At 39.3% G+C, this 16,220-nt stretch overlaps 1 protein-coding gene across 1 annotated transcript; it reads right to left on the reverse strand.

Moving 5' to 3' along the window:
- Nucleotides 1-4,510: 4,510 nt before the first annotated feature.
- LOC308038147 (uncharacterized protein C9orf152) lies at nucleotides 4,511-10,459 on the reverse strand (the record flags this gene model as incomplete). Its single annotated transcript, XM_080340435.1, has 2 exons — nucleotides 4,511-5,058; nucleotides 10,231-10,459. 2 exons carry the CDS (start codon nucleotides 10,457-10,459, stop codon nucleotides 4,511-4,513), a joined length of 777 nt encoding a protein of 258 aa, XP_080196561.1.
- Between the last annotated feature and the right edge of the window lie 5,761 nt (nucleotides 10,460-16,220).

The raw sequence follows: 16,220 nt of genomic DNA on the forward strand, positions 1-16,220 counted from the left end.
GGTGCTTTGAAGGATCAATATGTGATTTTTTTTTTTTTTTTTTGAATTTATTTTCTGTGCTCTTTGAGAGCAGCAGAGTTTGGGGTGGACTTTGGTGTGTGTGCTCACATTTCCCCTCAGGGGTGGTGGGAAAGTTCTTGCCTGGTTGTGGGGCAGTTAAAACTTCACCTGGGCTCAGAGGCTGTGCTGGAAGGATGATAAAATCATTTTGGCTGGAAGAAACCCTTAAGATCACCAAGTCCAACTGTAACCTAACTCTAGCACTAAGCCATGTCCCTAAGAGCCTCATCTACATGTATTCTAAACCTCTCCAGGGATGGTGACTCCACCACTGCCCTGGGCAACCTGTTCCAATGCCTGACAACCCTTTCCAGGAAGAATTTCTTCCTAATATCCACTCTCACCCTCCCCTGGTACAACTTGAGGCCCTTTCCATGTGCATAGAAAATCTGGTTCTAACCACCTCAAGCTGAGGGGGTCCTGGTGTGTCACTTTGAGTCCCCACAATGTCACAGAGCAGGTTTGGGGCTTCACTGACACTTGGCTGCGTGATGCTGGCTGCTCGATATTGGTTTTGTATACGAAGCCCTCAAAGGGTTGGGGCTTGTTCCTGGAATCTTGTTGATGCCTGTAGAAGACATATTTCCTTAATGGCTTACATCAGAAAAAATTAACTTGTGGGTTAATTATTTCATGTGCCCAACTGTCCCAGCAGCAAAGGGCCTTTATTCTAGTGACTCTGATGTGTGACTGGTGTGATATTTATTACAGACTGGACAGGCCTGCAGGACTGTCAATATATAAACCACTTTATTAGGCGGTCATGCAGACTAAGTGGGGGTGCTGCAGCTTTGGAAATGGGAGCCCCACAGGTGTTGTGACTTGTGAACAAGACACTGAACTAGAAATTCAGGATTCTAGGCTCCCCTGTGTTCATAAATCAGTCAAGTTTGCCTACTGACAGAAAAAGGGTAAAGGTGCTGTTATGGCAGTCTTGAGTTCAGTGCTTGAAACTGAGATACAGCTCTGGTAACAGAGTGATGAAGGTTATTGTCCCATGACTGCCAAACATAAAGATGCTAAGAATAAAGGGGTTTGAAAATCAAGTGCACTTGAAAAGTGGGTCTTTTAATATTTGGAGTTCTACATTTTTTTCCTCATGTTTCCCTGCTTCATTTTCACTACAGCTGCTTTAGGAAATAAAATAACTTTCTCATTAGATGGTGTGCCTGTGTGATATTTCTGTCTCTTGAAATGTAAGTGTAACGGCTTTTCTTGCAACTAAAACTACTCCAGTAACAAATCAAAATTTACTGCAGTTATTCTTTCATAATGTCTTTCCATAAACAGGAAGACTTCTCCGAAGGCAAAATGCCTTTTATAAATGAGAAGCCTTAGGAAAGGACAAAGTGTTTGTACGAAAGTCCTTACAAATGAGTTAGTTACTTAGTCCTTGCATAAACCTGCACAGAGTTTAATTCAAGGTATTCTAGGTCCATGTTTAATTAAGATAACTAAATCAAAGCACTTTAAAATTGATGTAAAAGTTCTTGCTGAAAATAATATCACTTAGTTCAAATAGGTTTATAGAGTAAGTGGCTAGATAAGGTTATAAACTTTCTATGATTCTGATTTAAAAGTTTCAGATTAATTTGCTGAAATGTTCTCATGTGTATTGTTGCAAGTATCTAGGCAAAATTACCTTGAATTAATTTTTTAATAGTTTTAATAGTGGCCTCTTGCTAACATGGTATTTTTCTTTCAGTTATTCTTTTATCTTTATTTGGTTTACAGACTTGGAGATATAATAAAAATAACACTCCAGAGTAATGTTAGGCAGAAGTACAAATTGGTGTACTCAGTAATCAGCAAGGCAAGTAAATAGAAATCTATTGTATGCCACACACTTAAAAAATTTCATTGCACTTTATTTCCCTCCAGGAAATTGCTTGTTTTGTATGGACTGGTGGTTATCTAGTATTTTCTCTCTATTATACCTATTAGGCATATCTGTGTGTTTTGTTTTGTTCTTAATGCCTAATATTTCTTTAGATAATGTAACCACTGTGTTAAAAACAAACAACCCCCCAAACAAACACAAAACCCAACCAGACAAAAACTGACCCAACACACACAAAAAACCAAACCCAAACAAAACAAAACCCCCAAACCAACTAGCTATGTTTCTTTATTGATGCCTACCCAGAAGAAGAAATCAGCATCTGAAGTGGAAACTGATCTGAGGAGGCCAGTTAACTGAACACACTAGAAAACCTGACAAATCACAGTGAGCATCTCTTCCAAACCTGTGTATTCATTCTGCTGCTTTTACTGAGGATGAGTGGAAGATTCTTCAGGTGTTATTAATCACTATTAATAAATAGCTGGTGCTTTTCAGCACCATCTTAAGGACTTGGAGCACAAGTGGGCGGCTGAGGGACCTGGGGAGTTCAGCTGGAGAACAGGAGCTGAGGGGAGACCTTCTGATCTCTGAACTGCCTGAAAGGAGCTTGGGGCATGGAGGGGGTTGGTCTCTTCTCCCAAGTAACAAGTGACAGGATGAGAGGAAATGGCCTCAAGTTGCACCAGAGGACGTTTAGATTGGACATTAAGAAAAAATTCTTCATGGAAAGGGTTGTCAGGCATTGGAACAGGCTGCCCAGGGCAGTGGTGGAGTCACCATCCCTGGAGGGGTTTAAAAGGCATTTAGATGAGGTTCTTTGGGACATGGTTTAGTGCCAGAGTTAATTACAATTGGACTTGGTGATCTTAAGGGTTTCTTACAGCCAAAATGATTCTATCATTCTGTGACTGTCACTTGCAGGAGACAAGGTTCCTGCCTACCTACTGGTGGTGGCTGGGTCGGTGTAGGATGCTGCAAAGTTTGGGTCTGTAAGTGTTGAGTGGGATAGAGAAAAGGGCGTTTGGCTAGAGGGAGTGAAATAGCTTTATATTGCATGATTTTTTTGTTTGTTTCTGTGGACTTGAAAAATACCGTGATACATTTAGAGCTGTGAATCTCCTGTAATGCAATCGTAGGCTGTGATAGATCTGTGCAAACATCTCGAGATGGAGCATCCTCCATCAAGCACAACGAAAGCCAGTGGAATTGTAAGAACAATTCATGGTTTGAAGTTGTGTTGGGTGCAAAGAAAATGAATTTCTCTTAGGAATGGATAACACTCCTTAGGCTTTTATTTGCACATTGGTACCAAATCTATTTACAAGTTAAGGGTTGTTTATCTTTCCTGCTGAGAAGAGTTTGTGTCTAGAGGGCACAGCTGAGCATCTTTTGCATCTTTTTTGGTTTTGCTCGTGTTCTGTGTGTGGACTGTGTGATTTTTGGAGATGATGGTAGTAACTGGGCACAGGTGCTTGTGAGCTGTTTGCAGGGGTTGTGAAGAACTTTGGGGGTGCCCACCTGATCCTCCTGCTGCTGATATGGAAGGGTTCAGGAGAGCTTGTGGCTGCCACGTGTATAGCTCAAAATTAAAGTTATTGTGACATGAGGAAACATTTCTAGTCTTCAGCTTTTCCTGAAGTCTACATTTGGGAAAGAAACCTGTCTGAAGACCTGCAGCCAGAAATGGGTGATACGTACCTCATGTTTTTGTCACTGAAAGCACCCACGAAAGGGCGTCTCCATCCTCTAAAGATCTTGCGGGAGAGGAGACGCGAAATAGCTACTTTTGAATAATTTCACATATTTATGGTGCAGTTGAGCCACAAAAGAAAATGTTAAACCCTATCTATGAAAAATCATTGTATTACTATGGTTATACTTGTGCAGTTGAAGTGGTTCTATCCCCTTTGTGCGCACACAGTTGCAGCAGCAGAAAAATGCATTAGACTTCTAGTAAGGAAGGTATGTTGATATATGGTATCAGGGAGCTAAGTAATTATTTCAGACTTTTGTTTTATAATGAAATCCTGGGGATAAATGGGAATTATGGTATTATAGAACTTATTTTTCAAAAAGAGTTGACATTTACTAAGTCCTTTTAAAACAACAACAGAAATGAGCAGAAGTTTTATTCTTTGATTTTACAAATACACCAGGAAGTATCGTGAATATATATTTTTTTGAGGAAAGTAAATGATGAAATCATGTGAAGTGTACCAGTCCCCTTCAATACTGTTTCATTTGTAACTTGTTTATTGTCTGATTAAATAGTACTATACTGAAATTTAGCCTAGCTGCTTAATTAGTCCTGCTAGCCTTTTTCAGATATTTCCAATATTGTTGTGATAAAGTTTTAGTTTCTAAAATAGTAAAAAAAATAATGTAATATTTAAAAAAATTGCTCTTATATCTCAAATAATAGAAGTGATAATCTGTCATTACAGCCCAGTGTCTTCATGAGAACATCTTATTTTATACTGTACACTAAAATAACAGATTATAAAGTAGTAGGCCCTCAGCAGGTCAATCAGTGTAACAGGAAGACTATTTTGCTGTTTTAAATTTTAGTCAAGGTTTTGACTAAGTTTTACGTATTACTGAATGTCTTCATTGTGAGACATATAATCCAAGCCTCTTTGCTGCTTCGGAAATTCTTGGTCCTTTTTTATTGGGGAAAGGGTAGAAGTTGAGGTTGTTGCAGGCTGGTGTGCATTTCGTAGCAGAAGCGTATGGCTGCGTCCAAACTGCCGGAGTGGCTGATTTCGGAGGCGGCTTTTGGCAGGTGCTCGAAATGTTGCTGCCATTCTCTTTGCTGAAACTGTTCAACGTGTTTGAACTTCCCAGCTGGCTGAGGGCAGCCAGTTCACTCGCTCCTTCTAATTCTGGGGGTTGCAGTGTCTCTTTTCCTGTTGAAATCAGTCTCTGGTTGTTGAAACCACATGGCTGGTCCTTGCAGTGGGAGGGATCCCAGGTCACTCCCCGGCGGTGGATTCCCAGGTGGGTTCGCCATGGTGAGTTGTCATGCACGTTGCCGCTCATCCCCAGGCTGACCTTTCTGACAGGAACGTGATCTGTAAAGGACTTCGATCTTCTAACTTTTTTATTAATTAAAACAGCGTTGACCATCGATTCTGGGAGAACAGATTCGTGTTCACCTGCAAGAGAAATGCAGATGTGCACATTACTATGGTGGCAAAAATTAAGGATGTAGTTTCCACATCTGGAATATTGTGTCCAGTTCTGGGCCCTTCAGTTCCAGAAGGACAGGGAACTGCTGGAGAGAGTCCAGTGCAAAGATGATGAAGGTAGTGGAGCATCTCCTGTGTGAAGAAAGGCTGAGGGAGCTGGGGCTCTTGAGCTTGGAGGAGACTAAGGGGTGACCTCATTAATGTTTATAAATATGTAAAGGGTGAGTGTCAGGAGGATGGAGCCAGGCTCTTCTCGGTGACAACCAATGATAGGACAAGGGGCAATGGGTACAAACTGGAACACAGGAGGTTCCAATTAAATGTGAGAAGAAACAACTTCTCAGTGAGGGTGGCAGAGCCTGGCCCAGGCTGCCCAGGGGGGTTGTGGAGTCTCCTTCTCTGCAGACATTCCAACCCGCCTGGACACCTTCCTGTGTAACCTCATCTGGGTGTTCCTGCTCCATGGGGGGATTGCACTGGATGAGCTTCTGAGGTCCCTTCCAACCCCTGACATTCTGTGATTCTGTTGCATGAACTCAACTGAAGAGCTTGAACAGATGAGTCTATCTGTACTCTTTCCACCTGTGGCTGGGAGTAGTGCAAGTTCCTTTGATCCCTGGTTATGGAGCAGAAATATTTCATGCTCAGTTTTGCAGTTCTGAGGACATAAATGGTACCTAGGGTTAGTCAGAGGAAAATGGAGATTTATCAAGTCAATATTGATCTAACTAGTACTCTAAGACTCATTAACAACACAGATTAAGAATTGACTTTCAGTAATTATTTGCTTGTAAGCAAAAATTCTTAAGGCGAGCAGGGACTTTCTCTGTGTGTTGGTAGATGCTGAGGTTTGAAAGACAAAAATGTTCTGTCTGATACTGTTTGAAGTTTGTATTCCCAACTTAAAAATACCGTAACGGCTTCTAGAAGCAATAAGTTGTGAATTTGTTTCCTCTTTTTCTTTATGAAGGATCATTAACGCAGGGGCTTGTATTTTAACATTTTACTGCAGTTTTACTATTGTAATCAGTATCAATGGTGTAAAGTTAATAGATTATCACACTAGTGTTGCCTGAATGATGGCTCAGAGAAGAAAAATGAATTGCTCTAGGAATGGTATAGAATCTCTGTAACAGTAGGAGAAAGTCTGGTCAGTATAGAAGTTAATGTTTGAAATGTATAAGATATTAGGGATAGAAGTGTTAATGCTACTTTAATTACATGTAGCAGCCATCAAATTACTGAACGTGACTGGCTTTCTGTGCCTTGAAAATGAAGAGAAACTGAACCGACACACTAAAGATAAAGTGCTGTTGACATTGCAAGTATTAATGAAATATACTCCAGTTAGTATAAATATAGTTTAAAGTAGTTGTGCAGAGTGCTGACCTTAATTACGAGTTTAAGTAATAGGAGCTGTGTCTGTTGCAGTATGAGTTGTGAAGGATATTAAGGTGAAAAAAAGTAGACATAGCAGAATGCCAAAACACTGAAACAGAATATCTGAATAGACATTTTAAAGGAATTGCAACCCTGAATTTGAAATGAAGCTAGTTTAAGATGCTGCCTTTAAAAAACCAACAGCACAACTTACCCCCCACCTTTAAAAACTGTCTTTCATACCATCTTTAGAGGGAAATATTTGAAGATGTCAGCCCCGGCTGATTTACTGGCAGTAAATGAACCTGTACAACATGGCTTGGGGTAAGGAGGGGTTTTCAATGCTCCCTTTGGCTCCTGCTGCTGAAGGAACAACCCCAGCACAGATATATCTATATATATATATATAGATATAAATAGATATCTATCTATCTACATATTTTCTGCTCCCTCGGTAGGCCATGTTGATCTGTTAATAGCTGCTTTGCAGCATGGCTCTGGGAGCGAGAACTATGTCAGCTCACATCTTCTGCTCTCCTGCAGCGTTACCAGGAGAAAGGAGACTAACACACATGCAGAGCTTAGAGGTACAGATGTGTTTGTGCATATGTCTATACAGTGAAGTACGTCAACAGAATTTCCAAGGGTGAAACCATTCACAGAGATAAGAACACACTGTTCTCTATCATGGAACAGTGAGAATCAAAGTTATGATTGGACTTTATCCAGGTTATAAGCTGAGTTTGAGTGGCTCCAAAAAGTCTGCTTGCAAAATAGATGCAGAACAGCACAGTGTAGCACCAGGCTGCAAAAATTAGAGCTTATTCTGCATATGGAAGAGAAAAAGCAAGAGAGGAGCAGTGGAGAGACTCAGGTGATGCAGCTTTGCATGTTCTTGTTGATTTAATTGCACTCTTGGCTGAATTGGAGTTGATGGGTAACATCAGGTTTTATCTTGACCCTAATGACTGGTCATGGGAAGAATTACTGTCTGCCTTGATTTGATCAGAGAGTTCAAAGTAATGCATCTAGCCCAATTTTAACAGTCTGGACTGGTTTTGAGTTCAGGTTTGATTTGATTCCTTGGCTACGGGTGCAGCACACAAAATTGAGCAATGACCTCTGATAGAAATATGAGTCCTGAACCACTGTGTGTTGAATTAACACACATTCAGCACTCTCTACACTTTGAAACAAAGCTTTAATTAAGACAAATCATTGCTCAGTTTTATTTATTTATTTTTAATTGTGCATAATAGCCTTGTTACAGGACTGTTTACCGTTTGGCCTTTTTAATACACTGTCATCATAGATATTTTTGAACTTCTGGAGTGACAAAAGTTAATCTCATTTCAAGTTAGCATGGGAAATTCTTGGGAGAGATTTCTGCAATCAGAACCCCAGTGTTTATTCTGTTGTGACTGCATGTCCTGAATGCTCCCATTTAATTCCTAAAGTAAATACTGCCTTTCAGCTTCTTAGCCAATAAATAATGAATATGCTGCTGTTTTATGCCCTAGCTGGTGACTTTCAAACCTTGTAATGCCCTTTGTTCTCAGGCAATCGGGAACAGGCAGAAGCGTGAACATGGTTGTGAGTGTTGGGAAAGGATCAGAAAGTTGGTTTCAGGTCACTTCTCAGTTACAGACCCACCAGTCAAAAACCTGGACAAGTTGGAGAATCTAAAGTTCTGTTTAAAGGTCCACAATTCTACAACTCTGGCAAATAGGTAGTGACATACAAAGCTAAAAGTCCTCAAGGGAGCTTGGAGTTACCATTCCAACTGTGGTGCCTTATGACTCAAATGCTCGGAATCCCTGTGGTATCATGGAAGGACAAGCTGGTCTGTTGGCAGAAATAATTGAGGGTTTTACTAGTTAGAATAAAGACCTTTGGCAGGGATTTTTAAGAGCACGAGGGGCTGAAGGTGCCCTTCTTCCATAAGGTTTGAATCTCGTGAGGTTTTTGTGTCTGGTCTCTGAGGTTTGTGTGTTGTTGGGGGGTTGTGGTGGTGCTGTCATTGTCATCCCCTTCCCAGCCATAATCTCACCTTCTAGGTATGGAAACAATTTGCTGCCAGTACAAAATATTGACACATACATGATCTACCTCTTGATATAGCTGGAATTTCTGGATGGTTTTAAGCTCATAACTTTAGGTGGGTAGGGCAGTAGGCTATCCTGATATGTCATTGTTGATTCCTTCCTGACATGCTCTTGGAAACTGATGCATATAACAGGTTTGAGGTGCTGAGCTATGTATGTTTCCCCAGCTTTCAAACCATAGGAATAGGTAAGATCAACTTTCAGGACATGGAGAACCCAGTGGAACAAAAACCCAACCAAATAAACAAAACAAAAACCAACCAACCACAACAACAAAACCACACACACACAAACCCAAACCAACCAAACTTCAGCTGCTTCCAACAGTAACATTAATCCTTTCCACACAGGTTGTTTAAAGATAGAAGTTCAGTGCAGTAGGTTATGTGGTTTTGTGAATGTTTAGGGTTAAGTGTATGTTTATGACGCTATTTGTATGTGAACTTCCAGTCCTATGTCCTAGAAACTGTGCAGCCCTACTTTATTATGTCTAACCTTCAAATGGTGTCCTTGCAAAAAATCTGATTACATTAATTATATATGAAACTTGATTTGAATTGAATCTGAATACAGATTTTTTTATCCTTTGTTTAACTGACCTATGTTTTTGCTGTAGCTGATTAGATGGGCTGTTTTGTCTTCAAGTTTTGCCTTTTTGTACCGGATAAAATAAGCTTGTATGTATCTTTCTCACAGAGATTTAAATTCTTTTAACATAAGAATCTCTAGACATAGGAATGAAAGAATATTGAATCTGTTGTATAGTTCATAATGATGTGTTTTGATGATATAGTCTGACACAGCCAAAACCTAGAGCTGCTGAAAAACCTAGAGGAAAATGTAAGGAATGAAGTAACCAAAGTTCTGTGTTTGAGCTAAATACTAATATGAGAGGTGAATGAGGCTTGTTTTTCATATTACAGTTAAATTCAGAACAGAACTTCATTAATTGACATGGTATTCTCAATACTTTAACTTTGAAAGTAAATGAAAATATCCATGTAATATTGTAATCAGGGTCTAACTAAAAACTTTAAAATATTTGCAAGTTTTGTATGTAAAATTTGTCTGACATAGCAGGTAGATGAGTGTCACATATTGTTACTTAGTTTTCTATTTATGTACCTTCCAAGCAATATGCCGTAAATACTTTCAAAACAGGACCTCTAGTTCAAAACTGGTATTGTAGTTACCCACTATGACTCCTAGTATAAGTTATTTTATAAGAAAAACCCAATCTATGCTAGTCACTTGATATTTGCTATTGCTTCCCGTAGTCTTGTATGACACAATTCTTTACACAGGTAAAGAAGGGAAATGTTACACAGTACATTGCACAAATACGCTGATGATAGACATGAAGTATGTGGCTCCTGTAAGCGTTGCCTTTTATGTTTAGAATTGTACTTTACTGACATAAAACCTGTAAAACATCATCTCAAATATGATCATGTTTCAAATTCATGTTTCACTGCTGTGAAACTAATTGATAGAAACATAAGACAGTTTGTCAGTGAGACAAATAAAGCCCCCAAATGACCGAAAAAGAATTCACTCTCCCAAAGCTGAGCATGAAAAGAACAAAGGTAGGAGTTATTAAAGATTTAAAGCAATAGTCTTTACATCTACATTTGCGTTGTTTCCTATGACATACCTGTTTTAAAGACAATAATGTGTGACTGCAGTTTTTGCTTCTGTTTGATGTGGTCATACTGCTCCTCGAGCAAGCTCACATCCATCTTGGTTGGCTGCTTATCACGCTCTGAAGCCTGTTGCTCTGGGCTATGAGTCACTGAAAAAATACCAGTCACGTATTTGTAAGCCTTCGCCATCTGTTCCAATAAGGAAGAAAAAGTCATGCAGAAGCAGGATATTTCCTTCATTGTGTCGGCAAAACAAAAGGCAAATCAAGTATAAAGCACCTGAAATCTTCCTAAATGAAGAAGTAACTTCCTTGTAAGCGCGGTGGCTTCTTTCAGAGGTTGCGTGGTCCGCGCTGAAGTTGTGGATGTCAGGTTGTTTTCGGGAGCTGGGGAGTTCAGGATCATAACTGGAGAGTTGGATTTCATGTTGACTTAAGGTTGTGAGCGTGTGAGGCTTTGCCAAGAAAAACAGTGAAATATAAAACCTCATTGAACACAGGTGCACAAAGGGCTGGGTAATGCTGGTTTATGTAGTAATGTTAATTCTTAAAGGGATGCTGTCATGGTGACTTCCCCAAGACAGTAAAAAGACACCAGGGAAAACTTTCTTCACGTTTCTTTCCATGTATTTTGTCTTTTCCCCTCCATTCTCCCTTTCCTTAACTTCCTTCCAGCTCCATTCTTGTTGCTGCTTCTTGGGGCAGTGATGTGGAAGGAGAGGATTCAAAGCCTTAATTTTTTGCTTATTGCTCCCTTTAAAGAATGTGTTACAAGTATTCAGGCTTGGGTGCAGTGTCAAAATAGTACTTGCCGATGGCACTTGGAACTGGGAGGCTGGAGGTAGGAATGCCATGCTCTGAGTCATTCTGTTTTTCTGCCTTTCTAGAAAATAAACTATAGAAGTTTTTGTTTCATTCCTGAGAGCTGAACAAACTCTTCAAATGCACGGTAAGCCACATTTTGAACCTTGCCATGCATGTGATGGTATTATCTACCAGCGAGGCAAAACCTTTAAAAATTCATGGCTTTTGATTATATCAAATACAGTAGGAGACTATGAACTGCAAGTTTCTCTCCTGTCTGATGGCTGTTGCAAGGGCCCAAGAGAGTAGTATGTGAAAAATAATGCAGTTCAACAGTAGTTTTAATATAATTGTGCATCTGCTAGGTTCCTTGCAGTGAAAAACATTGCATAAAAAACAGCTTGAAAGGGCAGCGTGTGGAAAGAATGTCGGTGTGCTGTGTTTTTCCAGTTACCAGCAGAAATTATGCGGTGATGTGCATCATAAATGTTTTACTGAATCAGGCTCAGATCCTGCAGATCTTGAGAATCCCTTTGGAAGCTGTGCATATGCAGGTGACAAGATTTAGCTGTGCAGCGCATGGAGTTCTAATTCACTTATTAATAATTGCTTTTACTTTCCCAATATGCTTGTGTTTTGCAGACTGTTGCCAGCCTCAGCTACAGTCGCCTTCAGCAATACTTCCTCAGACACCATAGATACTCTTCAAGTTTGCTTCTCTCCTTACCTTGGAAAAAGCACATGTCGTGTTGGAGTTGTTCTGATGTATCCTGGCTCTGGTAGATCTATTTTGCTGTTTGTCGCTACTAAAGGCAGAATATTGAGTGCTCTGCAGACAGGAGCACCTGAGTTGCTTTCTGTGCTCAGTGTTCTGAGTTGTTGCCACATGGAGTCCTCCTTTGGACCTTCAGGCAGCTGGTTTATACATTGGGGCAGGAGATTTAATTAACCTCATTACAGTTTGAGCTGGCATTCAATACAAACGTTATTAATGGCCGTAAAAGTTACCCGACCTTTTTAAAATTCCAGTCACACTGTTTGACTCGCTGACCTCCTGTGAAAGTACCTTGTGCAACCTGTGTGGTGCAGAAGGGATTAGCAGGATCGCATCCTTGAGCACAAAATGTGGGCTCTGTCTTAAAAGATGTGTGCTTAATTTCTCATTAGAAGAGCCATTTAAAATATGAGTTTGTATTTGATCAGAAATCATTATTAATTATTTGTACTATAGCATTCCCTTGGGATCATGGGAGAGCCACCACATTTAGTTACATAAATGTGCTATATGAGCATCCTCTTCCCAAGCAAAACCAGAAACCACAAAAAGAAAACAGATTCCCGGTGAAATCAAGTGCCTGAGCCCAGGTGGTAGAGCAGTGTGGTGGAAATGGGAACAGCTTTTGTTTTGCTGAACCAATCCCATTTTCATTGCAGTGTGTTTCCTTTTCAGAGAAAGCTTGTGAACAGGCGTCTTGATTCAGTCTCAAGAGGTGTGTATATATATGTTTGTGTGTATACATGTACTTGTGTGTATATACTTTGCTATCAAGGTGTGTGCGTGTCTACATATACACATACATTCATATACACGTGTGTTTTGTGAATAATCTTCAACCAGGATATGATTCATAAAATGAGCTGCAGGTCCAGTCTACATGATGTCACTAAGTACATGGGGTTAATTGTGGTTTTGATGTGCAGTGGGCTGATGTAACAAATCCTTGTTATGCCACTGACACAAACTTGGAAATCAATTACCTATGAGTTCTCTTCTTATACCCTAGTGGGACAACTTCCTTTGTACCCCTGGCCTGCTTAGGTATTACTAATAGAATAGAAAATTATTTTTTCATATTGTCATACATACACAAAAAATTATTTCTTCAGTCATCTTTAAATTGAATTACTTGGATCTGCAGACCATTGTACGTTTTTAAACTATGCAGCAGGTGGCACTATTGGAGTGGTATGATGATGTTTGCTTCGGTCTTAAATGTTAGTCCCCCATTTGGCTTGTAGGTTGCTGAGGAATATGAGCAGTCAAACCATTTCCTATCACTGATACACATTTTCTAAAAGTACTATATGTTCTGAAAATTTATTGCCATGGTTAGATTTGTGTAAAAACTTGTCAAATTGAACAAACTCCTGTCAAAAACATCGTCTACAAGTGATTTTTGTTTGATTAGCCACTGAAGTGCCATACATCCCTTAAGTCTGTTTTTCCATCACACAATGGAAGCGATTCTTCATTTCCTTGAGGCAAAAAAAAAGTTGAGAACGCTTCATAATCCAAAAGCAATGGCTGTTAGAACTTGAAGTAGATGTTTACTGCCCTTGACCTTGCTTGGAAAATCTCATTTAAAAAGATGCAACTAATTTTTATCTCATTAATTTGTGAGTAGTAAATTAGTTTTTTATGAAAAAAAAAAAGTTTGGAGGACCTTATAGGAATAATTGTTGATTTAAAGATAATTAAAAGTGCTTATAGTGGTTAACTGACTGAATGCACTTCCTGTAACACTGGATTTTACTGCACACCTGGGACCAGAGGTATATATGATTATTCATGTTCATAATTATAGACGTGTCCAACTCTGTTAATGCAGATTACAAAGATAAAATACAAATATTTGTAGATTCAACTGGCACTGAGAAGTAAAATCAAAGTTACTGTGATAATCCTCTTTCTCTAGCTTTCTATAGTTGTGTTTTTTTAGTTTAAATGCAGGCTTAAGTGTTAGAAAGTGACTGTTTTATTGTTAGAAAATATAATTATAAAAAGAGAGGTAGAAAGAGGGTGGCTGCCAATATTTGAGTTCCAGACAGTATTAGTAGAATCAATAGTGATTGTTTACTATTTAATGACATTTTTTTTTTTTAATAAGAGCACTTGTACTTCTGTTATTTGAAAGCACAACCTTAAAGCATGCCACGATTAGGAACTGGTGTAAGTAGTTAAAGCACGAGGCTTTCTGATACTGCATGATTATTTTTGGAGCGCTCTCTCTGTCCATACTAATGGGATAAAGGCACCTACGATGCAAGTTTTCAGTACAATCTCGAGATGTTTCTTTTGATGTGACCTTTCACAAGCTTTCAGCTGTCCTTCAAGTCCCCCTGAAGGTTTGGTGAGCTTGGGTCATGTGTAGTCTACCTTCCCTTTTCCTTGATAGTATTAACACTTTATTTCCCCCTTTTGTCCCTTGGGGTCTTTATGTAACTATAATTAAGTCATGTGAGAGCATACAGGTATATAGCAATAGTCTGTGTATCAAAAATTAATCAAGAATGTTATTTTATTAGCTGGCCAGAGAAGGTTGCCTGGTTAGTACAGGCTGTAAAATGGCTTTCCAGATTTCTATTCCTTAAATCCCTGAGGTTCACCTTTAATACTCACGTACCTGGCTTTGCACGTGTTGAGAACTTGGTGATATCCAGTTCCCTTTGCAGAACCGCATTGTGTTTTATTTTGGGGATGGTAAGTCCCGTCACACTGAAATCACTGGATTCACCTAAGTCAAATTGAATTATGTTGGTCCTGAGGAGTTAAAGGAGGCAGACATTCTGTGTGTGGTTTTTGTGCCTGGCACATGCAGCATTTAAAAACCTCTGTTCTGTCTTGACTCTGGTGCTGAGCATTGACCTTCCTTTGGGGTGTTACTTGCTGTGGAAAGTGAACTAAAATGCTGGAATTTGCTCTGTTAGAGGGCTGCTCAGTCTGTTGCTTGCCTGCGTTATTACTCCCTCTGTGTAAACATTCAGCATCCAAAGCTTTGGGTCAGGAGTTGTTCCTTTTGTGGTTCTGCTGTCCTTGCCCACTGAGAACTTCTGAGATTCCCTTGCAGAAGTGACACTGTGCAGAGGCAAGTCTAAGAAGAAACTGAAGTTGTTTACCAGTTAGAGATCTGAAATGAACCCTGCCATATTCTCTTACCATTTCCCTTGCTTCCTTCTTAGTTCTCGGGTTTTGTAACTTAGCATGACAAACTAGGTGGTTGGTTTCTTCCATTTTGACCTCACGAAACTATCCATAAGAAAAAGGTGTGAGGGAACTGGCCTTGAATAGTCTTCTTGAGGATTTTGGAAATTCATTGATGCTTTCTTGATTCTACAGATGCCATAATTCCAGTTATTGATAAGCAGAGTCCACATTTCTGGTACTGCTATCTTAGTATCTTTCCTATAACAGCTACTTCTCCAACTGTTTCATAGCCATAGAGCTATGATGGCTACAGCTCTGGATTTGTTTTCCCAACAGACATAGTATAGATATAGAAACTCTGTGAGAGTTTCAAGCAGGGTCTAAACCAAATTGGATAAGCTATATAAATTTTCCACCTCGATTTTCCCACCTGTAAGCTACGTGATTTTGATTCATTCTTGAGTGCAAAATGATCTTTGATCCTTGCAGGATGGTGCTGAAAAGCACAAGGCTTGGCCCTTATTAGTTTCCACTTCAGGCATTGTTTGAGTAGGAATGAGTTTATCTTTGATTGTTTTTAATCAATAAAATGTACTTATCTGTAAGTGGAGTTTGATAAGAATCAAGTACAGCATGAAAGAACTGGTTAATCTGTTGTTAATGAAAAGTTTTATCTAGATGACAACATCTTGCTTCTGAGATATTTGCCTTTGAGCATTAGGACACAAACCACTTCAGTATTCATCTTCAAGGAAATCTGCTGGACGTGTAAGTTAACTCTAATAAGCCTTGCAAATGACTATAGTTAAGATAGTCCTCCAAAAAGGATGGTTAAGTACTATTAGTATTGTGAGAATGAATATGGACTTGAAATCTGTGCAGGGGAGGAAAGTATCCTAAAAATAATTTGCTATTCAGAAACATCCTTCACTTCGCTTCCATGCAGAGATCTCATGAGGAATTTGTACTGCACTTCAGAATCACTAGTAGCCTAATTGAGTCAATGAAATTACATCTGTAAAACTAGAGTATGTAAAAGCAGATACAATTCCACAGTGCCTGAGTCAGTACCCACTGAAGTCAACACATGTTCTGCTGAATTCAATAGAAGTGAAATTGGAGAATTTTATGTACATGATTAAATAAAAGCTTCAAATTGACCAATACCTGTGGAACTGACAGTATAATTGAGATTGTGTAGTTGAGCCATCATTTAAATTCTTTTATTGTACCCATTGTTTGTGTATATGCTTTGATATGGAATCCTGTGACA

Source organism: Nesoenas mayeri (assembly GCF_963082525.1).
Source record: "Nesoenas mayeri genome assembly, chromosome: 2".
Classification (NCBI taxonomy): domain Eukaryota; kingdom Metazoa; phylum Chordata; class Aves; order Columbiformes; family Columbidae; genus Nesoenas; species Nesoenas mayeri.